Genomic DNA, 26,283 nt, shown 5'->3' with positions numbered 1-26,283 from the left:
CCAAACAACAATATTAAATACAGTATAGACAAGAAAGATACAAAAATATAATAATATCCAAAAAACTAAACCAGCGCTCAAATCTTCATGCAGACTAGGATAACTGTAACTGTCATTCATTGAGATACAGCCCTTAGAAGATCGGGAAATCTTGGTACTGGTAAAGAAAAGCAAAACCAGGGCGCACTCTCTTTGTGCATTACTGTGGTGAAACACGAGTTTATTTAAAAGCATAGAAGTGCTCACAAAACAAAGGGGGTAAAACAGAGATAAAGAGTCAGTGGTGTTGGTCCAAAGTAACGTTAGACCCTTATTGAGGTAGGCTAACGCGTTTCGGGAGACGTGCTCCCTTCTTCAGAGCCTGAAGGGAGTAAGTTTCCCGAAACGCGTTAGCCTACCTCAATACCACTGACTCTTTATCTCTGTTTTTATCCCCTTTGATTTTTTTTTTATTGCTGTTGGTGTCCCTGTGACAGGAAGTGAGGGGAAAATATTCCCAACAGGTACACAGATAGCAAAAAACCTTGAAAGGGTCTAACCCAGTTTTTCTCAACCATTCTTCAGTCAAGGCACCCTTTAAAATTATGGACAGTTCTGAAGCACCCTTTAACATTATGGACAGTCTTGAGGCACCCCATTCCAAAATGGGGTGCCTCAAGACTGTCTATAATTTTAAAAGGGCACCCCATTCTAAAATGTGAAAAAAACTATTCTAATAGTTTTATAGAACGCTGCAACATCCACACATGTAGGACACCCAACATTACAGGTGATTTACTCTTCCAAAGCAAATACACTTTTGCACACTGGTACTGACTAGTATTCCAATGTTTCCCTTCTCCCTCTGTGCAGGCAGCCGACCCTTTCAAGGTTTTTTTGCTGTCTGTGTACCTGTTGGGAATATTTTCCCCTCACTTCCTGTCATAGGGACACCAACAGCAATAAAAAAACTCAACTGATAATGTCATTGGTTGTCAGGACGCCGGTGGCTAAAAGGTTGCAATGATGCTCAAGGAAAACCTGGTGCTTTGTGTAACTAACAGGCAGGCTTGTTCCACCCATTGGCTTGTATATAGATTTTGGGCAATTTTTAGACATTTTGCCAAGGCAACCCTGAAGAAACCTCAAGGCACCCCTGAAGAAACCTCAAGGCACCCTGGTTGAGAAAGGCTGGTCTAACCCTCCCATGTTCTAAATGAAATGTCTGGAGTTCCACTTTAGAGTTACCAATCTATAACACGCCGTTTCCCAAACCTAGGTGACACCACTAGATACTCTGTACTTTATCACCAAGTTCAACTCTAAGGCTCCATGTACACTGCAGCTGATAAACTGACGTTCAGGAGCTTTTCTGCGTTTTTTTCAGCAGCCCCTTTAATCTCCCTAATGATTTCCTATGTGTCCATGTACACATAGTCGTTAACAGGCAGTTGAGGTTACAGTCGTTTTTTTGAACGCACCAAACTTGCGTTAAGGAGTACATTTTATCAGTGTTTCAAACACCAAATGCTTGTAAACGTGGCTAACCGCGTTTATAAGCGTTTGGAAATTTTTTTTTAACTCTTCCATTTCCAGATGCTGCACAGAGCCTTTTTTCATCATGAAAAATGCATGCAAAGCGTTTTCCCGGTACTCAAATGGACCCGGTACACCATACTTTGAGGTTAGACGCTGCTGCAATAATACCTGCACAGAAATGAGCTGGAACACACCCAAACACCACAAAAAAAAGACAGCTAATCTCAACACATACTGCTCTCTCTGCTTCTGCTCTCTCTATTTCTCTCAAAATGTCTGAAATAGTTAATTTTTTACTGTTTTTCAGTGCATTCTGGAAGGTCTCCTGGGGTTATCTTTAAAAAATGCTTCTAAACGCAAACGCTGATAAATGCAATATGCAAACAGGCTAAGCAGACTTTTTTTTAACCTACGTTTTCCAGCAGTCAGTTTCCATTGTTCAGAAGTGTCCTGTGTACCTGGAGCCTAAGGCCTTGTTCACACCAAACGTGCAGAAAAACTGATGGAAACTGATGTGCAGATTTCACTTGCAGAGACATCAGTTTTCATGCATGCTTCATTGACTATTATGTGTTGCACATTCCTGCGCAGAAAAAAATCTGACACTAGTGTTGTGGTGTGAACAAGGCACATAGAGAACAACTGATTTTGTTGTGTCATTGCAGAACGTATGCAGAAAAACTGACATCTCTGAGCCATGGTGTGAATGAGACCTAAATTAAATGTTAACTTCTTGCTGCCCATGTAATGCGTATGTGCGAGAGCAAAGGAGGGGCCCACACACCGCAAACATGCATCCATAAGCAGAAGCGTTTTCTGTGCTGAGAGTGCCAACTCTATGCTCCCAGAACAGTGGCCGAGCTGTCAAAGACTGCTGTTGGTCTCTATCGATGATCAGGAGCTGAACAGACCAGCTCCCAATTATGGGATCACTCTGACAGCCAGTCACAGAGGTCACATGATCAGCCGGTTCTTCCTGTCCCCTGGGTGTAAAGACCCTGTTAAAGGTGGGAAGAGGTTAACACGGTTTCCAGTACTTGTTATTTTGGAACTGGTTACCTTATTCTAACCAGACTAGTTTGTATTTTTACTCTCTTTTTTCAAATCAATAAAAAAATGTTGTAAAATAATTATTTCATCTTTTTGGATTTAATTTTGTTCATTTTGAAAGTGGAAGGAAGAACTGTGTGACCACAGAATATGTGACTATGAAGGTTCTGTCAGTGCACTGGTTACAGATCACTCATCGAATGATAGGCAGAAGGGGGTCATATATAAATAAAATAAAAGATTGAGTGAATATTGAGACTACAGAGTGCCCTTAAAGAAGAACGATCATTAAATATTTTTCACTGTTGTATCCCCCATTGCACAATGTTCATGTAGTCCTTTGTGCCACGATGCTAGGTGCTTCCTGACCCGACTCATGAGGTCGGACCGAGCAGCAACCCCATTCCCCTCCCCATGGCTGTCGAACTACATAGCTATGAAGGAGATGGCTTCTTCATAACGGCCACTTGTCTTGGCTCCAGGCACTTTCCTGAGGCTAGTGGTGGCAAGAGGAATGCATCAGCTGATGCCCACTCTCCCTCTGCATTCCTCTTGCCACCACTAGTCTCAGGAGAGTGCTCAGAGCCAAGACAAGTGGCCATTATAAAGAAGCCAGCTCCGACTTTGTTGCGTTGGACAACAGCAGGGGAGGAAAGAGGTGCCCTTTGTCCCACGATGCTAGGTGCTTCCTGACCCGAGCCATGAGGTTGGACCGAGCAGCAACCCCATTCCCCTCCCCATGGCTGTCAAACTGCATAGCTATGAAGAAGAAGGCTTCTTCATAACGGCCACCTCTCTTGGCTCCAGGCACTTTCCTGAGGCTAGTGGTGGCAAGAGGAATGCATCAGCTGATGCCCCCTCTCCATCTGCATTCCTCTTGCCACCACTAGTCTCGGGAGAGTGCTCAGAGCCAAGACAAGTGGCCATTATAAAGAAGCCAGCTCCGTCTTTGCTGCGTTGGACAACAGCAGGGGAGGAAAGAGGTGCCCGATCCAACTAGGGTTAGGAAGCAACTAACAACATGAGACAAAGTACTACATGTCCAACGGGAAGCAGAACAGTGAAAAAAAAAATTAAGGAACTCACTTGTTATTAAAAATGTAAAATTCAGCAGCTATAAGTATTGTATGTGCTGACTTTAAAAACCCAACACTTTTCAGCTCAAGGAGTCCAGAGCAGTCTTCCAAGAACCCAAAGTCTTTAGTACTGTCTTTGGTCCCATGCTGCCATCTTTGTTTCCGGAGCCAGCTGTGACATCCTGATTAGTCACAGCCTGCCACCTTCTGAGCATGCACCAGATAAGAGGGGTGCAGGGAGACTGGGTGTAGTCTCCGGAGATGCATGACATCTATACCAGAAGGTTGTGGGCAGGGGGTAGGATGACACTACTTCAGAAGAAGGAAATGGGGGCAAATTGGGAGCTATCGAAAAAATAAAATAAAAAAATCCAAATGTTTATTAGGGAGGCGGTAGGATTAGGAATATTTAATGTCTTACATGTGAGTGAAGGTACCACTTTCATGATGCTTCTTTATAATGTAATAACTTATTCTATATATGATCATACTGTATGTGTAATCTGAATTATAGATAAAAAGGAACGTATTTTATACATGTGAACTAAATGGCACCAACCACATAAGAGTAAGTACAACCCTATCATTACCCCTATTCCTTATACTGTTATTACACATCACTGTATAGAGTTTATATACAGGACAGTTTTTAAGGCGGGGCAAAAGGGGCAGCTGCCCCAGGCCCTCTCATTATGGGGCCCAACATCCTACCAATCTCTCCCTGCAGCTGCAGGGAAAGGCAAGCATGGAGCAGTGGTGTCCATAACTGACAGTGGAGCTGGCTCTCACTACTTTGCTTGCTACGAATAATGCCAGTGTTGTCAGACTGAATATAATCCTGACTGGCTTGATTAACTCCATCTTTCCTGCCACATGTTAAATTTTGCTGTACTTTTACTCTGGCAAGGAGAATCATCTACTTAGCAACCAATCAGTGAGCAGAAATGATGTGCAGTAACCTCTAGCAACCAATCAGTGAGCAGTAATAATGTGAAGTAACCTCTAGCAACCAATAGGTGAGTGGTAATGATGTGCAGTAACCTCTAGCAACTAGTAATACTGTACAGTTTATAGAGCGCAAATGCCTTCATGCTAAAGCTATTACCGTATTTGCCGGCGTATAAGACGACTGGGCGTATAAGACGACCCCCTACTTTTCCTGCTAAAATGTAGTGTTTGGGCTATACTCGCCGTATAAGACTACCCCTCTTCCAATGCACACCACTGGGAGGAATAGTGCCGCATCATTGGTGTCAGTGGCAGGAATAGTGCCCCATCATTGGTGTCAGTGGGGGGAATAGTGCCCCATCATTGGTATCAGTGGGAGGAATAGTGCCCCATCATTGGTATCAGTGGGAGGAATAGTACCCCATCATTGGTATCAGTGGCAGGAATAGTGCCCCATCATTAGTATCAGTGGGAGGAATAGTGTCTCATCATTGGTATCAGTGGCAGGAATAGTGCCCCATCATTGGTATCAGTAGGAGGAATAGTGTCCCATCATTAGTATCAGTGGGGGGAATAGTGTCCCATCATTAGTATCAGTGGGGGGAATAGTGTCCCATCATTAGTATCAGTGGGGGGAATAGTGTCCCATCATTAGTATCAGTGGGGGGAATAGTGCCCCATCATTGGTATCAGTGGCAGGAATAGTGCCCCATCATTAGTATCAGTGGGGGGAATAGTGCCCCATCATTGGTATCAGTGGCAGGAATAGTGCCCCATCATTGGTATCAGTGGGAGGAATAGTGCCCCATCATTAGTATCAGTGGGAGGAATAGTGCCCCATCATTGGTATCAGTGGGAGGAATAGTGCCCCATCATTGGTGTCAGTGGGAGGAATAGTACCCCATCATTAGTATCAGTGGGGGGAATAGTGTCCCATCATTGGTGTCAGTGGGAGGAATAGTGTCCTAACATTGGTGTCAGTGGGGAATGGAATAGTGCCCTATCATTGGTGTCAGTGGGGGGTGGAATAGTGCCCCATCATTGGTGTCAGTGGGGGTGGAATAGTGCCCCATCATTGGTGTCAGTGGGGGGTGGAATAGTGCCCCATCATTGGTGTCAGTGGGGGTGGAATAGTGCCCCATCATTGGTGTCAGTGGGGGTGGAATAGTGCCCCATCATTGGTGTCAGTGGGGGTGGAATAGTGCCCCATCATTGGTGTCAGTGGGGGGAATAGTGCTCCATCATTGGTATCAGTGACACCAATGATGGGGCACTATTCCTCCCACTGACACTTGCTGACCCTGTTCTCGTATGGTGCTGCTGCAGCCAGCATATGTGGTTGCAGCAGCACCTCTACACTGACCACTTACCTGCTGGTCCTGCACTCGATTTTCGCGGGGCCGCTTGGCTCCGCCCCCTTGCCGGTGATTGGCCGCCTGTGTGCCTTTCCTGAGCTACAGTTCTGGTGGCCAATCACCGGTGAGGAGGCGGAGCCGAGCAGCCGCGTGAACATCCAGTTGCCGAACTGAAGGAGCAGCCGCGCTTCCTGGACCGGATTGTCGTGGGACCGGAACCAGGTAAGAAACAGCCCCTGCCCACCCCTGTACTTAGTGTCCCTTCCGTTGGAAGGGGGGGGGGGGCGGCGGCGGCACCGTGCCGCCCCCCTAAAAAGTGTCAGTATGCCGTATACCGGCGTATAAGACAACCCCCGACTTTTGAGAAGATTTTCAAGGGGTAAAAAGTCGTCTTATACGCCGGCAAATACGGTACATATAATCTGTGAAAAATCACTCAACTAAATATTTCGACTACACAACTAAAACCACTGCTGCCTTCTTAATAAAAAATAAACAATGTCATGTAAAGTATTCACCTCATAGTGGAGCTATGATATACAACCATAAAAAAAATTATACAACATTTAAAACTGTCACAGTAAAACTGTTTATATTAATAGTCCATATTCATTTTAGGTGCAACATAAAGTGCTCCAATCTTCCATAAAATTGTCCTCCACCAGGACACCACAAGTGCTTGTGAGAAATCCACTCCCCTTTGGGTAAACACTCACCAGACCTCCATGCCTCCAATGTCATGGTTGCCATGGTTCGCCAAGAGCTCCACATCTGCTCACTGATGCAAAAGCTCCACTGTTTACCCAAGAGTGGATTTCTCACAAGCACTTATGGTGTCCTGGTGAGAACAATTTTATGGAAGATTGGAGCACTTTTTGTTGCACCTAAAATAATATGGACTATTAATATGAGGATTGTTTCGCTGTAACAGTTTTAAATGTTGCATAATTTTTTATGGTTATATAATCACAGCACCACTGTGAGGTGAATACTTTACAATACTGTACAGTAACCTCTAGCAACCAATCAGCGAGCAGTAATGATGTGCAGTAACCTCTAGCAACCAATTGCAATTGCTGCTTGATCTGCTGCAGTAAACTGGGGGGGGGGGGGCACCAAGAAGATTTTTGCCAAGGGTCCAATCAATATTAAAGACAACCCTGCATGTATGGACTAAAATAACAAACAAACAAAAAAACTTACCAGAGTGAAAACGATGGCAGCAATCGCAGCATACAACATGTGCAGCCATTTTATCTGGAACGAAATAAAAACATTGGGTCAAATATCTGAAAGTAGATGTAAGAGCCTCCATGTTGGGCCAAAAAGTTTGGAATATATTTTTGCACTCTATCAAGCAGGGGCGGACTGACAACTCATGGGGCCCCCGGGCAATAGGGGATCATGGGGCCCCTGTGTCCTTGCCCAAACTAAAATAAAGCCTATGAAAAAGGTAGCAGGGGCATCTCATGGGGCCTCCTACTGATCCCAGGCCCTTGGGCAGTGCCCGAGTTTCCAAATGGTCAGTCCGCCCCTGCTATCAAACAATGTCCTCATTTCATCAATTTGTTTCCTTTTCTTTTAAAGTGGAGCTCCGGTCGGTTTTCTGAAAGTTAAAAGTCAACAGCTACAGTTTTACTAATCAGACACTAACCTGTACCAGACCCCCGAGGGGGCACTGGGTACCGGGTTTGGTCCTCAGCGCCAGGACCTTAACTGTGTGCACCCGGCCGTGACAGCTTGCGGCTTCACAGCTGGGTGCCCACTGCGCAAGCCGCGCTACACACTGTGAATGGTCTGGGTCTGGGACTTGTCACGTGTCCCAGAAAACTGCAGGGAGGGAGGAAAGCTTGCGCTTTCAATCACCTAGGCTGTTGTAGCGGAGATGAGAATGGGTACATGTCAAAATTGGGTACCCGCCCCCCAAAACTGCCATTTCTTTACCAGGAGTGGGGGAAGAGGCCTTAAAGCGGAATTTCCTCCTTTGGGTGAAGCTCCTCTGTAAGTTACATAGTTGGTGAGGTTGAATAAAGACATCAGTCCATCCAATTCAACCTGTGTGTGTTTATGTCTCCACCATTTTCCATATCCCTGTATATTGCGTTCGCTAAGATGCCCATCTAAGGCTAGGTTCACATCTGTGCGGCTGGTGCCGCTGCGGGACCCCCGCACATACCGATAGCCGCAACCACCCACATAAAGAAATGTGGAACCCGTGTGTGGGTGACATTAATTCTAATGGCACACCGCCCATACTGGAAATCGTAACCGTACTGGGAACCTTGGTTCCCATGCGGGCTGCGTAATAAAAATATTGCAGGGACTTCTTTCCTGTGTGTCCCCCTCGTACCTATGCAAAATCGCAGCCCGCACGGCCACAAAGGTGGGAACCTAGCCTAAGAGTTATTGAAAATATTCAATAATCTTGCAGACGCCACCCTCAGCCTTACTGCTCCGACAGTTAAAGACAGTAAAGTTCCAGCATGTATTTAGAATTTACAGTGTACCCCATAGTAATAGAATTGTATAAACTAAAGCAGTGGTCTTCAAACTGCGGCCCTTTGCTTGCCTTTATGTGGCCCTTGAGGCACTGTTCCTCTTACTGATAAGACACATTATTCCTCCCAATGACACGAACAATGGGGCACTATTCCTTCCACTGACACCAACAATGGGGCACTATTCCTCCCACTGACACCAATGATGGGGCACTATTCCTCCCACTGAAACCAATAATGGGGCACTATTCCTCCCCACTGATACCAATGATGAGGCACTATTCCTCCCACTGACACCAATGATGAGGCACTATTCCTCCCACTGACACCAATGATGAGGCACTATTCCTCCCACTGACACTAGGGATGGGGCACTATTCCTCCCACTGACACCAATGATGAGGCACTATTCCTCCCACTGACACTAGGGATGAGGCACTATTCCTCCCACTAACACCAATGATGGGGCACTATTCCTCCCACTAACACCAATGATGGGGCACTATTCCTCCCACTGACACCAATGATGGGACACTATTCCTCCCACTAACACCAATGATGGGGCACTATTCCTCCCACTAACACCAATGATGGGGCACTATTCCTTCCACTGACACCAACAATGGGGCACTATTCCTCCCACTGACACCAATGATGGGGCACTATTCCTCCCACTGAAACCAATAATGGGGCACTATTCCTCCCCACTGATACCAATGATGAGGCACTATTCCTCCCACTGACACCAATGATGGGGCACTATTCCTCCCACTGACACCAATGATGAGGCACTATTCCTCCCACTGACACTAGGGATGGGGCACTATTCCTCCCACTGACACCAATGATGAGGCACTATTCCTCCCACTGACACTAGGGATGAGGCACTATTCCTCCCACTGACACTAGGGATGAGGCACTATTCCTCCCACTAACACCAATGACGGGGCACTATTCCTCCCACTAACACCAATGATGGGGCACTATTCCTCCCACTGACACCAATGACGGGGCACTATTCCTCCCACTAACACCAATGATGGGGCACTATTCCTCCCACTAACACCAATGATGGGGCACTATTCCTCCCACTAACACCAACGATGGGGCACTATTCCTCCCACTGACACCAATGATGGGGCACTATTCCTCCCACTGACACCAATGATGGGGCACTATTCCTCCCACTGACACCAATGATGGGGCACTATTCCTCCCACTGACACTAGGGATGGGGCACTATTCCTCCCACTAGCAATGATGGGGCACTATTCCTCCCACTGACACAAACAATGGGGCACTATTCCTTCCACTGACACAAACAATGGGGCACTATTCCTTCCACTGACACCAATGATGGGGCACTATTCCTCCCTAACCAATGATGGGGCACTATTCCTCCCACTAACACCAATGACGGGGCACTATTCCTCTCACTGACACCAAGGATGGGGCACTATTCCTTCCACCAACACCAATGATGGGGCCCTTTCCTCCCATTATCAATAATGGGGCACTATTCCTCCAACTGACACCAAAGATGGGGCATCATTCCTCTAACTGGCACCAATAATGGGGCATCATTCCTCACACTGGCACCAATAATGGGGCATCATTCCTCACACTGGCACCAATAATGGGGCATCATTCCTCACACTGGCACCAATAATGGGGCAATATTACCACCACTGATACCAATGTCCGGCCCCCCAAAAGTCTGAAGGAAAGTAAACTGGCCCTTTGTTTGGAAAGTTTGGAGACCCCTGAACTAAAGTATCAGATCTGGAATAAACACAACTTCTAGACCTGTACACCAGACCAGTAATATAAAACTGTCATTATAAGGAGTTGCCTCATCTGGGAAAGCAAAAGATTGAGGATGAATCTTCTTGGAATGAAATAAGGAAATCAAAGATGTTTTTCCAACGTTGCACAAGCCTGGACAAGATTGACATTCCAAGAAATTTGTAATTAAATGAAATTATACTTCGGAATCTGTCTTTGTGTAGATCGTTAGCCTTGTTAATGAGTGTAGGGCGGCATCACACATGCCCAGCTTATGTTCACACGGAGTAGGAAAAAAGATGATATCTATACCCCCCAATTTTGTTTTTGTTTTGGATGGATTGGGAAAGGTTAGAAGAAAGGGAATAACTATAGATTATTGAGCCCCATAGGAAAAGAGGATGGGGCCCCCCATGGGAAAATAGGATGGGGCCCCCCATGGGAAAATAGGATGGGGCCCCCCATAGGAAAATAGGATGGGGCCCCCCATAGGAAAATAGGATGGGGCCCCCCATAGGAAAATAGGATGGGGCCCCCCATAGGAAAATAGGATGGGGCCCCCCATAGGAAAATAGGATGGGACCCCCATAGGAAAATAGGATGCGCCGTCTCCTTCTCCTCCCCCTCTTCTAGGGAGGGCTTTTTACTTTGTGACATGGTGACGATACGGGTCATTGATCTTAACCACTTGAGTTCTGGAAGGTGTTACCCCCTTCATGATCAGGCCATTTTTTTGCTATTTAGCACTGAACTACTTTAACTGGTAATTGCGCGGTCATGCAACACTGCACTCAAAAAAAATTTATATAATTTTTCACACAAATAGAGTTTTCATTTGGTGATATCAGATCACCACTGGGTTTTTTTAGTTTTTGTCATATAAATGAAAAAAAATGTTTTGAAAAAAAAAAGAAAAAAGATTTTTTTTACTTCACGCTATAAAACATATCCAATAAAAACATCAAATTTGTTCATAAATTTAGGGGAAAATGTATTCTGCTACAATAAGTGTATATTGATTGGTTTGCATGTAACTTCTAGTGTGTACAAACTATGGTGTATATATATATATATATATATATATATATTGACTTTTTTTTATACTACTAATAGTGGTTATCAGCGACTTATAATAGGACAGCTATAGTGAGGAGGGCAATCAGGCACTAACTGACACTGAGGGGGAACTGACTGACACAGACATCAACAGTGACACCAATACAGTGATCAGTGATAATGGTCTTTGGGACTATTGGACCATGGGATAACGTCATCCTCCAAGGTACCAATCAGGAGTCTGAAAACCTGGAATCCAGAAGCAGCCAGGGGGAAGAGGGGGAAGGTACGGGGGTGGGGGAGGATGACAGTGACTGGCTCGGGAAGGTGGTGGTGAGCATTTTTGCTAGTTTAGTTACAATTTAAAGTGTACCCAAATGCAAAACATTTTTTAATTTTCAAATTAAGTAAGTAAGGGAGGGTTATAGCCCCTGTCAGTTTTGTTTTGCCATCTTTGTCCCATTGGGGAGATTTACCTTCACTTCCTGTTTAATAGCCAAAACAGCAAGTAAGAGGAAGTCCCTTTAAGGAGAAGGAATCCCGGGGTGTCACCAGACCTAGTGTCCCCATTGGAAGATTTCCCTTCCACTACTTTTCTGCTGACAGCCAAAAATGTGGGATTTTCTTTTACTTTCATGTTCGATGATAATGGTAAACAGGACAAATAGAGAGAGGGGGAATCTCCCTAAAGGGGACACAGATAGAAATATAACCTGGCAAGTGTTCCAAGTCCTCTCTACTCCATCCAAAACTAAACAAATAAAAAGTTTTGCATTTAGTTACACTTTAACAGCTTCCATATCGACCTATAGCAGAACTACTGCTACAGGGCGGCAGGACTGCGCAAAATCACACACACACACACACACACACACACACACACACACACACACACACACACACACATATACGTGATTTTGCATTTCCAGGTAGGGGGTGAGCACCGTCCTACCCGCGCCGCCACTGGCAGCTTCAGATGTCAATCACGGGGTCCCAGACGGGGATTTCTCGCCGGGTCCCAGACGGGGATTTCTCGCCGGGTCCCAGACGCGGATTTCTCGCCGGGTCCCAGACGCGGATTTCTCGCAGACGCGGATTTCTCGCCGGGTCCCAGACGGGGATTTCTCGCCGGGTCCCAGACGGGGATTTCTCGCCGGGTCCCAGACGGGGATTTCTCGCCGGGTCCCAGACGGGGATTTCTCGCCGGGTCCCAGGCAGAGATTTCTCGCCGGGTCCCAGGCAGAGATTTCTCGCCGGGTCCCAGACGGGGATTTCTCGCCGGGTCCCAGGCAGAGATTTCTCGCCAGCACCCGGCAATCGTCGAGGAACACTGACAGGGGAGAGACCTGTATGTAAACAACACAGGTCTCTCTCCTGCCAGCAAGGACATGCTGCTGTGTATATCTCTGCACAACAGAGAAACACACAGCAGTATGTTTTCCAAGTAAAACAGCACACAGTTAACCCTTTGATCGCCCCAGATGTTAACCCCTTCCTGCCCAATGCCATTAGTACAGTGTCAGTGCCTTTTTTTAGCATTGATCACTGTATTGGTGTCACTGGGGATGTCAGTGGCAGTTCACCCCCCCAGTGTCAGAATGCCAGCCGCAGTCCCGCTATAAGTCGCTGATCGCCGCCATTACTAGTGTAAAAATATACTAAAACTAAAAATCCCAGTATATATACCGCCATTTGCAGATTCTATAACTCTCACGTTAACCAATTAATTTACACATATTGGGATTTTTTATTTTAGTAAACATATGCAGCAGAATACATTTTGGCCTAAATTTATGAAGAAATTAGATTGTTTTGGTTTTTTTACTGGATATGTTTTATAGCAAAAAAAGTCAAAAATAGGGTTTTTTTTTTTCAAAATTGTCGGTCTTTTTTTAATAGGGCAAAAAATAAAAAATGCAGAGGTGATCAAATACCACCGAAAGAAAGCTCTATTTGTGGGAAAAAAGGACATAAATTTGATTTGGATGCAGCATGACCGTGCAATTGTCAGTTAAAGTAATGCAGCGCGGTATTGCAAAAAATGGCCTGGTCAGGAAGGGGGGGGGGGGATTAATGTCTTTTTATTCTGCAGTGACAAATGTAGCCACATGGTGTCACTAGCCCACGGTTCCATCCTCAGCCTTGCGTCTTGGCGTGGCGTTCCTGAAAGCGCTCTCTCCTCATATAAACCTTCTGGCTACGCGCGCCACGCCCTCCTTTCCTGTTTGTTGACATTTTTTGAAAAGGTTTATGGTTAGCGATATCAATGGCGTCACCTCGAATGTCCGCCGGGACACACCAGCTGAGCGACTTTTGTTGGGAAATCCCTGAGATGCTAATTACTGACAATTATTAACTGCGATAATACAAGAGGATGGGGGTCATCTAGTAAAGTTCACTTCTCTGCGTCTGAGGAGCAATTATGAGGGAAGAGGATGGGGGTCATCTAGTAAACATCACTTCTCTGCGTCTGAGGAGCAATTATGAGGGAAGAGGATGGGGGTCATCTAGTAAACATCACTTCTCTGCGTCTGAGGAGCAATTATGAGGGAAGAGGATGGGGGTCATCTAGTAAACATCACTTCTCTGCGTCTGAGGAGCAATTATGAGGGAGGAGGATGGGGGTCATCTAGTAAACATCACTTCTCTGCGTCTGAGGAGCAATTATGAGGGAAGAGGATGGGGGTCATCTAGTAAACATCACTTCTCTGCGTCTGAGGAGCAATTATGAGGGAAGAGGATGGGGGTCATCTAGTAAACATCACTTCTCTGCGTCTGAGGAGCAATTATGAGGGAAGAGGATGGGGGTCATCTAGTAAACATCACTTCTCTGCGTCTGAGGAGCAATTATGAGGGAAGAGGATGGGGGTCATCTAGTAAACATCACTTCTCTGCGTCTGAGGAGCAATTATGAGGGAGGAGGATGGGGGTCATCTAGTAAACATCACTTCTCTGCGTCTGAGGAGCAATTATGAGGGAGGAGGATGGGGGTCATCTAGTAAACATCACTTCTCTGCGTCTGAGGAGCAATTATGAGGGAGGAGGATGGGGGTCATCTAGTAAACATCACTTCTCTGCGTCTGAGGAGCAATTATGAGGGAGGAGGATGGGGGTCATCTAGTAAACATCACTTCTCTGCGTCTGAGGAGCAATTATGAGGGAGGAGGATGAGAGGGTTTATAGTACATGTAAGTGATGAGAACACGGGGAACTAAAGGGTCACCCCTAAGAAAGCCAACCTTTTTTTTTTCTGAATGCCGATAGGTTGGATCACTGGATGGGCGCACACATTACAATCTGAATGTACAACCTATTTATTATAGTTGAACACAAAAGTGCCAGAAAACGTTTCTCTAGATCTAAGCCAATTATAAACTCGGCAACACGTGGTGGCAGGGCCGGGACAAGGGGTGGGCAGGAGGGGCGGCTGCCCTGGGCGCAATGGTTTATTATAGGGATGGGGGCGCCTTCCTCCTGCTACAATGCTGATAGGAGTAGTGAGAGCGGCGGAGACTTTGACAAGCGAGTGACGGCTGGGCGTAGGATTCCCTAAGCTTGCACTTCATGAACATGGTGGAGGGGGGGGGGGGGGGCAGGCACGCAGTTTGGCATCTTTGCCCTGGGCACTGGATGGCCTTGTCCCGGCACTGCACGGTGAATATGATAGTATCACATAACGATCAGATATTCTACAATCAGACTGCAACATGTGTGACCGGCCTAACTCAGGGCGAAGATCTCACCAAAAGAGATAGAAGAAAGAATCAGGTACTTTATAGGGTCAGTCCACCCAAAATTGATATTTCAGCTTCTGCTAGATGGTGGAGAGTGGTGTATCTTAGGGACTCAATGCACTGAGTTCCCAGGTCTGTACACCTGCTGTGCCCATTATGAGGGGTTCCCACCATCCCTGTGCTGAGTTCCCAGCTTTGAACACCTGCTGTGCCCATTATGAGGAGTTCCCACCATCCCTGTGCTGAGTTCCCGGGTCTGTACACCTGCTGTGCCCATTATGAGGGGTTCCCACCATCCCTGTGCTGAGTTCTCAGGTCTGTACACCTGCTGTGCCCATTATGAGGGGTTCCCGCCATCCCTGTGCTGAGTTCCCCGATCTTTACACCTGCTGTGCCCATTATGAGGGGTTCCCGTCATCCCTGCACTGAGTTCCCGGGTCTGTACACCTGCTGTACCAATTATGAGGAGTTCCCACCATCCCTGTGCGGAGTTCCTGGGTCTGTACACCAGCTGTGCCCATTATGAGGGGTTCCCACCATCCCTGCGCTGAGTTGCCGGGTCTGTACACCTGCTGTGCTTGCTATGAAGGGTTCCCACCATCCCTGCGCTGAGTTCCTGGGTCTGTATACCAGCTGTGCCCATTATGAGGGATTCCCACCATCCCTGTGCTGAGTTGCTGGGTCTGTACACCTGCTGTGCTTGCTATGAAGGGTTCCCACCATCCCTGTGCTGAGTTCTCAGGTCTGTACACCCACTGTGCCCATTATGAGGGGTTCCCACCATCCCATGTGCCCGTACCAGCACACAGCCACAGCCTACCATTAATTTGTACAAGTGGTTGTACACTAACACCCCTACACCTGGGTACCAATCATTTTGTTTGTCACATCTCAATGCCCCAAGGCAGCAGGCCATCACTGCAGCACGTATAATACGCAGGGCATGGTAGTGCATTGCGGTTCGTTGCGTTAAAAACAGGGTCGTGTCCAGGGGTGGACTGAAAACTCATGGGGCCCCCGGGCAACAGGGGACTGTACTGCTAGGGTGACAGGGTGATGTTAAAAAAAAACAAAAAACAAAGCCATAAATAATCTAAAAAAAAAAATGTCAAAAAATTTTAGAAAAGTTATAATTTTTAATTATAAACTAATATGGGTTATTATTTTTTTTTTTACTAAAAAGATAATTGAATTAATTTTGGCCATGATTTATGAAGAAAGATTATTTATTTGCAAAATTTTGTAAGAAAAACACTTTTTCAAAATTTTTGGACTTTTTCATTTATATAACAAAAAAAATCCCAGCGGTGGATACCACCAAAATAAAGTTTTATCTGTCTCAAAAAAATGCTAAAAAGTTCATATGGGTACAATGTTGCATGACCGCGCAATTGTCATTCAAAGTGTGATAGTGCTGAAAGCTGAAAATTGGCCTGGAGAGGAAGGGGGTGAAAGTGTCCGGACTGGAAGGGGGGTGAAAGTGTCCGGACTGGAAGGGGGGTGAAAGTGTCCGGACTGGAAGGGGGGTGAAAGTGTCCGGACTGGAAGGGGGGTGAAAGTGTCCGGACTGGAAGGGGGGTGAAAGTGTCCGGACTGGAAGGGGGGTGAAAGTGTCCGGACAGGAAGGGGGTGAAAGTGTCCGGACTGGAAGGGGGGTGAAAGTGTCCGGACTGGAAGGGGGTGAAAGTGTCCGGACTGGAAGGGGGTGAAAGTGTCCGGACTGGAAGGGGGTGAAAGTGTCTGGACTGGAAGGGGGTGAAAGTGTCCGGACTGGAAGGGGGTGAAAGTGTTCGGACTGGAAGGGGGTGAAAGTGTCCGGACTGGAAGGGGGGGGAAAGTGTCCGGACTGGAAGGGGGGGGAAAGTGTCCGGACTGGAAGGGGGTGAAAGTGTTCGGACTGGAAGTGGTTAAGCAGCCCAAGTAGGAATCATCATCTTGTTTCACTTTTATACCTTTACTGTATTTATTGCAATATGTTTCTATTCCAAATTTGAATTCATTTTGTTATCATTTATTTCAGATTCGTTGAAATTTGTTACTATTGCGATTCGTACATCTGAATCTCTGAATAACGAAAATTGTGTCCAAATTTTGATCTGTAACAAAACAAATCGTACATGTCTAGTGGAGGATGTTATGGATCTGAGGATGGGTGGGGGAGGGAGCAACTCCATATTTTGTCAGGTGCCTGCAAACCTTATAATGTATCAAGGAAGAAAGGACAGTGATATGTTTTGCTCTGAATACTAGGCCCTCTGTTTTTCGGGGCCTCAGAGCAGCGACTACATCTCCTAACTCCTACATCATTTATTTTGCAAAAGGCAGCTGAAATCATTGAATGATAAACACCGACTGGACATTGCCTTGGTATACCCACTATAAGTACGGACAGATCTAAATGGTATATGTACTCACGTATTTAAATGCCAGGACGATGGCTGTCACAATCCCCGTAACAAAGAGGACTATCCCCAGGACAGCGAACAGTCCTGCACAGGAGGTGAAGTCCACCTATCAGGGATAGAGCACAGTGAGATGTTCATGATCACATTTAAAAGAATTCCAATACCAATCAATCAATAAAATACTTTAAAGAGGAATACCATTTAAACTGCAGCCAGAACCTTTATTAGCTTTGAAAATAATGGGAAAGTGTATAAGCCTTTTAATTTTTTTTTTCTCAACACTACAGGCAGAGATGGCAATGGAATATGGTTACCATTCATCCCCATTAGTCAGACCCCTGTACTCTGACTGCGTTACCTAATCCTGACCCCTGCACTCTGCCCTACCTAATCCCGATGCATGCACTCTGCCCTACCTACTCCCGACCCCTGTGCTACCTACTCTTGACCCCTGCGCTCTGCGTTACCTACTCTCGACCCCTGCGCTCTGCGTTACCTACTCCCGACCCCTGCGCTACCTACTCTCGACCCCTGCGCTCTGCGTTACCTACTCTCGACCCCTGCGCTCTGCGTTACCTACTCTCGACCCCTGCGCTCTGCGTTACCTACTCTCGACCCCTGCGCTCTGCGTTACCTACTCTCGACCCCTGCGATCTGCGTTACCCACTCTCGACCCCTGCACTCTGCATTACCTACTCTCGACCCCTCCAATCTGCCTTACCCAAATCCCAATGCATGCACTCTGCCCTACCTACTCCTGACCCCTGCACTCCCTACCTAATCCTGACCCCTGCACTCCGATCTACCTACTGCCAACCCCTGCACTCCACCTAACCCACTCCCGACCTCTGCACTCCGCCCTACCCGCTCCCGACCCCTGCACTCCGCCCTACCAGCTCCCGATCCCTGCACTCTGCCCTACCCGCTCCCTGCACTCCTACCCACTCCCTGCACTCTGCCCTACCCGCTCCAGACCCCTGCACTCTTCGTTACCTCCTCCTGACCTCTGAACTTAGGAGGTCAGGTTTTATTTATCCATACACCTTTAGGCAATCTGGCCATAGTCACATTTCACTGCAGTGCACCACACAATGTATCTGCTCCTAGTTTCTCTGCTACATACCTTGAATATCTGCCTTTGTTCCAAAAGCCTGTGAACAACTTTTAAAAATGGGGGTATGAATTTTGTGGGTGTGGCTTACACTGTGGGTTACATAGTTAGTCCGACTGATAAAAGACAAAAGTACATCCAGTTCAACCATAGAAAAAAAAAAAAGTTATAATCCTACACCCACAGTTGATCCAGAACAGCGGTTCTCAACCTGGGGGTCGCGACCCCTTTGGGGGTCGAACGACCATTTCCCAGGGGTCGCCTAAGACCATCGGAAAACACATATTTCCGATGGTCTTAGGAACCGAGACACCGCTCCTGTCTCCGGCGATGTGTGGGCGGGATGATATGCTGCCCCTGTCACCGCCTCCTCGCCGCTGATTGGCCACCGGAACTGTAGCTCAGGAGAGGCACACAGGCGGCCAATCACCGGCGAGGAGGTGGAGCTTGGAGAGGAGGAGCCGAGCGGCAGCACGCGGAGATCGAAGAAGATCGAGGGAGCTGCAGGAGCGAGTGAAGAGAGAGGCCAGAGAAGGAAGACAGCTGACAGGTAAGTGCAAATTTTGCTGCTGCAGCCAGGTATGCAGGCTGTAGATGGGAGAGGGAGAGAGCGAGCCCAGGCTGGAGCAGGAGTCAGCAAGGTAAGTATCATTGGTGTCAGTGGGAGGGATAGTGCCCCATCATTTGTGTCACTAATACCAACGATGGGGCACTATTCCTCCCCCACTGACACCAACGATGAGACACTATTCCTCCCCCCACTGACACCAACGATGGGGCACTATTCCTCCCCCCACTGACACCAACGATGGGGCACTATTCCTCCCCCCACTGACACCAACGATGGGGCACTATTCCTCCCCCCACTGACACCAACGATGGGGCACTATTCCTCCCCCCACTGACACCAACGATGGGGCACTATTCCTCCCCCCACTGACACCAACGATGGGGCACTATTCCTCCCCCCACTGACACCAACGATGGGGAACTATTCCTCCCCCCACTGACACCAACGATGGGGCACTATTCCTCCCCCCACTGACACCAACGGTGGGGCACTATTCCTCCCCCCACTGACACCAACGATGGGGCACTATTCCTCCCCCCACTGACACCAACGGTGGGGCACTATTCCTCCCCCCACTGACACCAACGGTGGGGCACTATTCCTCCCCCCACTGACACCCACAATGGGGCACTATTCCTCCCACTGACACCCACAATGGGGCACTATTCCTCCCACTGACACCCACAATGGGGCACTATTCCTCCCACTGACACCCACAATGGGGCACTATTCCTCCCACTGACACCAATGATGGGGAACTATTCCTCCCACTGACGCCAATGATTGGGCACTATTCCTCCCACTGACGCCAATGATGGGGCACTATTCCTCCCACTGATACCAATGATGGGGCACTATTCCTCCCACTGACACCAATGATGGGGCACTATTCCTCCCACTGACACCAATGATGGGGCACTATTCCTCCCACTGATACCAATGATGGGGCACTATTCCTCCCAATGACACCAATGATGGGACACTATTCCTCCCACTGACACCAATGATGGGGCACTATTCCTCCCACTGACACCAATGATGGGGCACTATTCCTCCCACTGACACCAATGATGGGGCACTATTCCTCCCACTGACACCAATGATGGGGGCACTATTCCTCCCACTGATACCAATGATGGGGCACTATTCCTTCCACTGATACCAATGATGGGGCACTATTCCTCCCACTGACACCAATGATGGGGCACTATTCCTCCCACTGACACCAATGATGGGACACTATTCCTCCCACTGACACCAATGATGGGACACTATTCCTCCCACTGACACCAATGATGGGACACTATTCCTCCCACTGATACCAACGATGGGACACTATTCATCCCACTGACATCAGTGATGGGGCGCTAGTCCTCCCACTGCAAAATTACAGTTATGAAGTAGCAACAAAAATAATTTTATGGTTGGGGGTCACCACAACATGAGGAACTGTATTAAGGGGTCAAGGCATTAGAAAGGTTGAGAACCACTGATCCAGAGGAAGGCAAAAGGCGAGCCCAGGCTGGAGCAGGAGTCAGCAAGGTAAATATCATTGGTGTCAGTGGGAGGGATAGTGCCCCATCATTTGTGTCACTAATACCAACGATGGGGCACTATTCCTCCCCCACTGACACCAACGATGAGACACTATTCCTCCCCTCACTGACGCCAACGATGGGGCACTATTCCTCCCCCCACTGACACCAACGATGGGGCACTATTCCTCCCCCCACTGACACCAACGATGGGGCACTATTCCTCCCCCCACTGACACCAACGATGGGGCACTATTCCTCCCCCCACTGACACCAACGATGGGGCACTATTCCTCCCCCCACTGACACCAACGATGGGGCACTATTCCTCCCCCCACTGACACCAACGATGGGGCACTATTCCTCCCCCCACTGACACCAACGATGGGGCACTATTCCTCCCCCCACTGACACCAACGATGGGGCACTATTCCTCCCCCCACTGACACCAACGATGGGGCACTATTCCTCCCCCCACTGACACCAACGATGGGGCACTATTCCTCCCGTCACTGACACCAACGATGGGGCAATATTCCTCCCCCCACTGACACCAACGATGAGACACTATTTCTCCCCTCACTGACACCAACGATGAGGCACTATTCCTCCCCCCACTGACACCAACGATGAGACAGTATTCCTCCCCCCACTGACATCAACGATGAGACAGTATTCCTCCCCTCACTGACACCAACGATGGGGCACTATTCCTCCCCCCACTGACACCAACGATGGGGCACTATTCCTCCCCCCACTGACACCAACGATGGGGCACTATTCCTCCCCCCACTGACACCAACGATGGGGCACTATTCCTCCCCCCACTGACACCAACGATGGGGCACTATTCCTCCCCTCACTGACACCAACGATGGGGCACTATTCCTCCCCCCACTGACACCAACGATGGGGCACTATTCCTCCCCTCACTGACACCAACGATGGGCAATATTCCTCCCCCCACTGACACCAACGATGAGACACTATTCCTCCCCTCACTGACACCAACGATGAGACACTATTCCTCCCCCCACTGACACCAACGATGGGGCACTATTCCTCCCCCCACTGACACCAACGATGAGACAGTATTCCTCCCCCCACTGACATCAACGATGAGACAGTATTCCTCCCCTCACTGACACCAACGATGGGGCACTATTCCTCCCCCCACTGACACCAACGATGAGACAGTATTCCTCCCCCCACTGACATCAACGATGAGACAGTATTCCTCCCCTCACTGACATCAACGATGAGACAGTATTCCTCCCCTCACTGACACCAATGATGGGGCACTATTTCTCCCCCCACTGACACCAACGATGGGGCACTATTCCTCCCCCCACTGACACCAACGATGAGACAGTATTCCTCCCCTCACTGACATCAAGGATGAGACAGTATTCCTCCCCTCACTGACACCAACGATGGGGCACTATTCCTCCCCCCACTGACACCAACGGTGGGGCACTATTCCTCCCCCCACTGACACAAACGATGGGGCACTATTCCTCCCCCCACTGACACCAACGATGGGGCACTATTCCTCCCCCCACTGACACCAACGATGGGGCACTATTCCTCCCCCCACTGACACCAACGATGGGGGGAGGCACTATTCCTCCCCCCACTGACACCAACGATGGGGCACTATTCCTCCCCCCACTGACACCAACGATGGGGCACTATTCCTCCCCCCACTGACACCAACGATGGGGCACTATTCCTCCCCCCACTGACACCAACGATGGGGCACTATTCCTCCCCCCACTGACACCAACGATGGGGCACTATTCCTCCCCCCACTGACACCAACGATGGGGAACTATTCCTCCCCCCACTGACACCAACGATGGGGCACTATTCCTCCCCCCACTGACACCAACGGTGGGGCACTATTCCTCCCCCCACTGACACCAACGATGGGGCACTATTCCTCCCCCCACTGACACCAACGGTGGGGCACTATTCCTCCCCCCACTGACACCCACAATGGGGCACTATTCCTCCCACTGACACCCACAATGGGGCACTATTCCTCCCACTGACACCCACAATGGGGCACTATTCCTCCCACTGACACCCACAATGGGGCACTATTCCTCCCACTGACACCAATGATGGGGAACTATTCCTCCCACTGACGCCAATGATTGGGCACTATTCCTCCCACTGACGCCAATGATGGGGCACTATTCCTCCCACTGACACCAATGATGGGGCACTATTCCTCCCACTGACACCAATGATGGGGCACTATTCCTCCCACTGATACCAATGATGGGGCACTATTCCTCCCAATGACACCAATGATGGGACACTATTCCTCCCACTGACACCAATGATGGGGCACTATTCCTCCCACTGACACCAATGATGGGGCACTATTCCTCCCACTGACACCAATGATGGGGCACTATTCCTCCCACTGACACCAATGATGGGGGCACTATTCCTCCCACTGATACCAATGATGGGGCACTATTCCTTCCACTGATACCAATGATGGGGCACTATTCCTCCCACTGACACCAATGATGGGGCACTATTCCTCCCACTGATACCAATGATGGGGCACTATTCCTCCCACTGACACCAATGATGGGACACTATTCCTCCCACTGACACCAATGATGGGGCACTATTCCTCCCACTGACACCAATGATGGGACACTATTCCTCCCACTGACACCAATGATGGGACACTATTCCTCCCACTGACACCAATGATGGGACACTATTCCTCCCACTGATACCAACGATGGGGCACTATTCATCCCACTGACATCAGTGATGGGGCGCTAGTCCTCCCACTGCAAAATTACAGTTATGAAGTAGCAACAAAAATAATTTTATGGTTGGGGGTCACCACAACATGAGGAACTGTATTAAGGGGTCGCGGCATTAGAAAGGTTGAGAACCACTGATCCAGAGGAAGGCAAAAGGCAGAGGAAGGTGTGTTTAAGTTTTGAAAATGAAATCTGAGGACACCCTACTGACCACACCCCCTTTTATAAACTAGGGCATGAATCTTGTGCGTGTGGCTACAACTGCGGGTATGTTTAAAAGTGGGTGTGGTCAGTAGGGTGTCCCCAGATTTCATTTTCAAAATCTGGTAAGCTTAAAATAGAAACCTGACAGAGGTTCTAACCCGGGGTCAGCAAGGTTCTCCAAAACGGTCATGTTCACAAGCATCAGACAAACCGGGAACAATAGAGCGTTTTAATCCTAGTTTGTTTAAAATGTTTGCAATTATGATTGTACTGCTAATGGCAAGTTCAACCCAACAATTCGGTTCGGAGCACACAGAGGCCAACGATCTTTCTCACCTTGGTCTGGAAACAAAAAACAGTCACAGCGATGGTGACGATGGCGGTGATGGCCAGAGTGATGAGTACAGCTTGTGTGCTGTAATAACTGCAACATAAGAAACAGAATAGAATGTCAGAATTCCATCAAGACTCCGTCATTTCACATTGCTGATATCAAACTGAAGGGTCTGTTTTAGGTCATAACAATATTCCACATCGACTCCTAACTATAATCAATGTTATTAGAAACCATAAAAGCAAAAACAGGGCGCACTCTCTTCGTGCATTACCATGGTGAAACAAGAATTTATTTAACCACTTCCTGTCCGGACACTTTCACCCCCTTCCTGTCCAGGGCAATTTTCAGCTTTCAGCGCTATCACAATTTGAATGACAATTGCGCGGTCATGCAATACTGTACCCATATGAATTTTTTACCATTTTTTTGAGAGAGATAAAGCTTTATTTTGGTGGTATTTATTCATCGCTGGGATTTTTATTTTTTTTACTATGTAAATGAAAAAGTCCAAAAATTTTTTTAGAAAATTTTGCAAATAAATAATATTTCATCCTAAATCTTGGCCAAAATGTATTCCGTTATTTTTTTAGTAAAACAAAAAAGTCCAAAACTTTTTTTAGAAAATTTTGCAAATAAATATTTCATCCTAAATCTTGGCCAAAATTTATTCCATTATTTTTTTAGTAAAACAAAAAATCCAGATTAGTTTATAACCAAAAATTATAATTTTTAAACATTTTTTTTACATTTTTATTTTTTTTTTATATTATTTTTTATTTTTATTTTTTACATACTGTCACCCTAGCAGTACAGTGTCACCATGGTGACACTGTACTACTTGTGGGGGGTGATGAAGATTTTTTTTTTTTACACTGATTGCTTTTACACCCATATAGGATGTAAAAGCAATCATTTCTCTTTCTCTCTGTCTGCATTCTTGCAGTCATTGAGAAATACTGAGTGAGCTGTGATTGGTCACAGCTTGTCACATGGTACAAGGCTGTTGTGAATAGCCTTGTACCATGTGACCTCTGTGATCATTCACAGATTTCACACGTAGTAAGCAATGATGTCACAAGTCACATCTTGGTTACTACTTTGCATGTGATCACTGATTCGCCAATCAGTGATCACATGATCGGGACCTCGTACAGAGGTCCCGTCCGACGATCGGTGTTTCACTGTGTCCGGAGGACACAGCGGGCACCGGATCGCAGTGGTGCGCGCTCCCAGGGAGCACGCACAGCTAGAAAAGGTGGGTGCCGTTTAGGAACGGCAACCCGCCCCTGGACTGCCACCGCCCTGCCATTTATAAACAGCAGGTGGACGGCAAGAGGTTAAAAGCGCAAAAATGCATACTCACAAACCAAAGGAGGATAAAAACAGAGAAGAGTCCGTAATGACAGTCCAAAGTGACGGTAGACACTTGGGGAGGTACGCTAACACGTTTCGGGAGACGTACTCCCTTCTTCAGAGCTGAAACGCTTTATCCTACCTCACCAAGGGTCTACCGTCACTTTGGACCGTCATTACGGACTCTTCTCTGTTTTTATACCCCTTTGGTTTGTGAGTATGCATTTTTATGCTTTTAACCCATGGACGCCGATCGCACGCAAATATGCGGCCTCTGGGCTTAGACGCCGTGCGGCTGCATATTTGCGTGTAATTAGAAATTACACGTGTTGAAAGCGCTCCCCGCACATATGTCCACGACTCCCGCAAAGGTCCCGATCTCCCCTTTCGATCGGGACCTTTTCCGATCATGTGACCGTCGTGACAGCGAATCATGGCGGTCACATGACCCTAAAACCCCGGCTTCTGAAACTCTAAAAGGGCCGGGAGGCGCCGGTGGCAAGAGGTTAAATAAATTTGTGTTTCACCACAGTAATGCACGAAGAGAGTGCGCCCTGTTTTGCTTTTGATCACCAGTATCAAGATTTCCCGATCTTCTATGGGCTGCACCACAACGAATGACAGTTACAGTTATCCTAGTCTGCATGAAGATTTGAGCGATGGTTTCGTTTGTTTATTTTATTAGAAACCATGTCAAAAGGAGTAAAGATATAAAGATATATATGTTTTAACTTACTACAGAGATTCAGAGACACAGAGATATCCAAACCCAAAACGGTAGTATATTGCAGCCTACCAGTCCTTAGAAGTGGTGGCTGCATTAGTTTTCTTTATTATTAGGTTGCAGCAAAAGAAAAAAACAATACTAGCTGATCTTGCCAGAAAACCAGTGTCCTTGTAATTCCCTATGCACTACATTGAAATCTCAATGTCATCGGCTTCACCAGTTCTC

General features: G+C 47.6%; 1 protein-coding gene across 1 annotated transcript in view; it reads right to left on the bottom strand.

The window, feature by feature from the left end:
- LOC149431654 (protein lifeguard 3-like) overlaps positions 1-26,283 on the bottom strand; it is a 111,618-nt gene that overhangs the window by 10,051 nt on the left and 75,284 nt on the right. The window contains exons 9-11 of the mRNA XM_089665427.1: positions 23,978-24,065; positions 17,436-17,531; positions 7,151-7,204 (exon numbers count right to left, since the gene is read on the bottom strand). Of these exons, the coding sequence (XP_089521553.1) occupies positions 7,151-7,204; positions 17,436-17,531; positions 23,978-24,065 (238 nt within the window). The remainder of the gene's footprint in view (positions 1-7,150; positions 7,205-17,435; positions 17,532-23,977; positions 24,066-26,283) is intronic.

This window comes from Staurois parvus, unplaced genomic scaffold (assembly GCF_062004578.1).
Source record: "Staurois parvus isolate SC_StPar_1 unplaced genomic scaffold, SC_StPar_1.0 ptg002188l, whole genome shotgun sequence".
Lineage (NCBI taxonomy): Eukaryota > Metazoa > Chordata > Amphibia > Anura > Ranidae > Staurois > Staurois parvus.
Note: the sequence above shows the minus strand (reverse complement) of the source record. Positions and strands in the feature narration are given on the sequence as shown.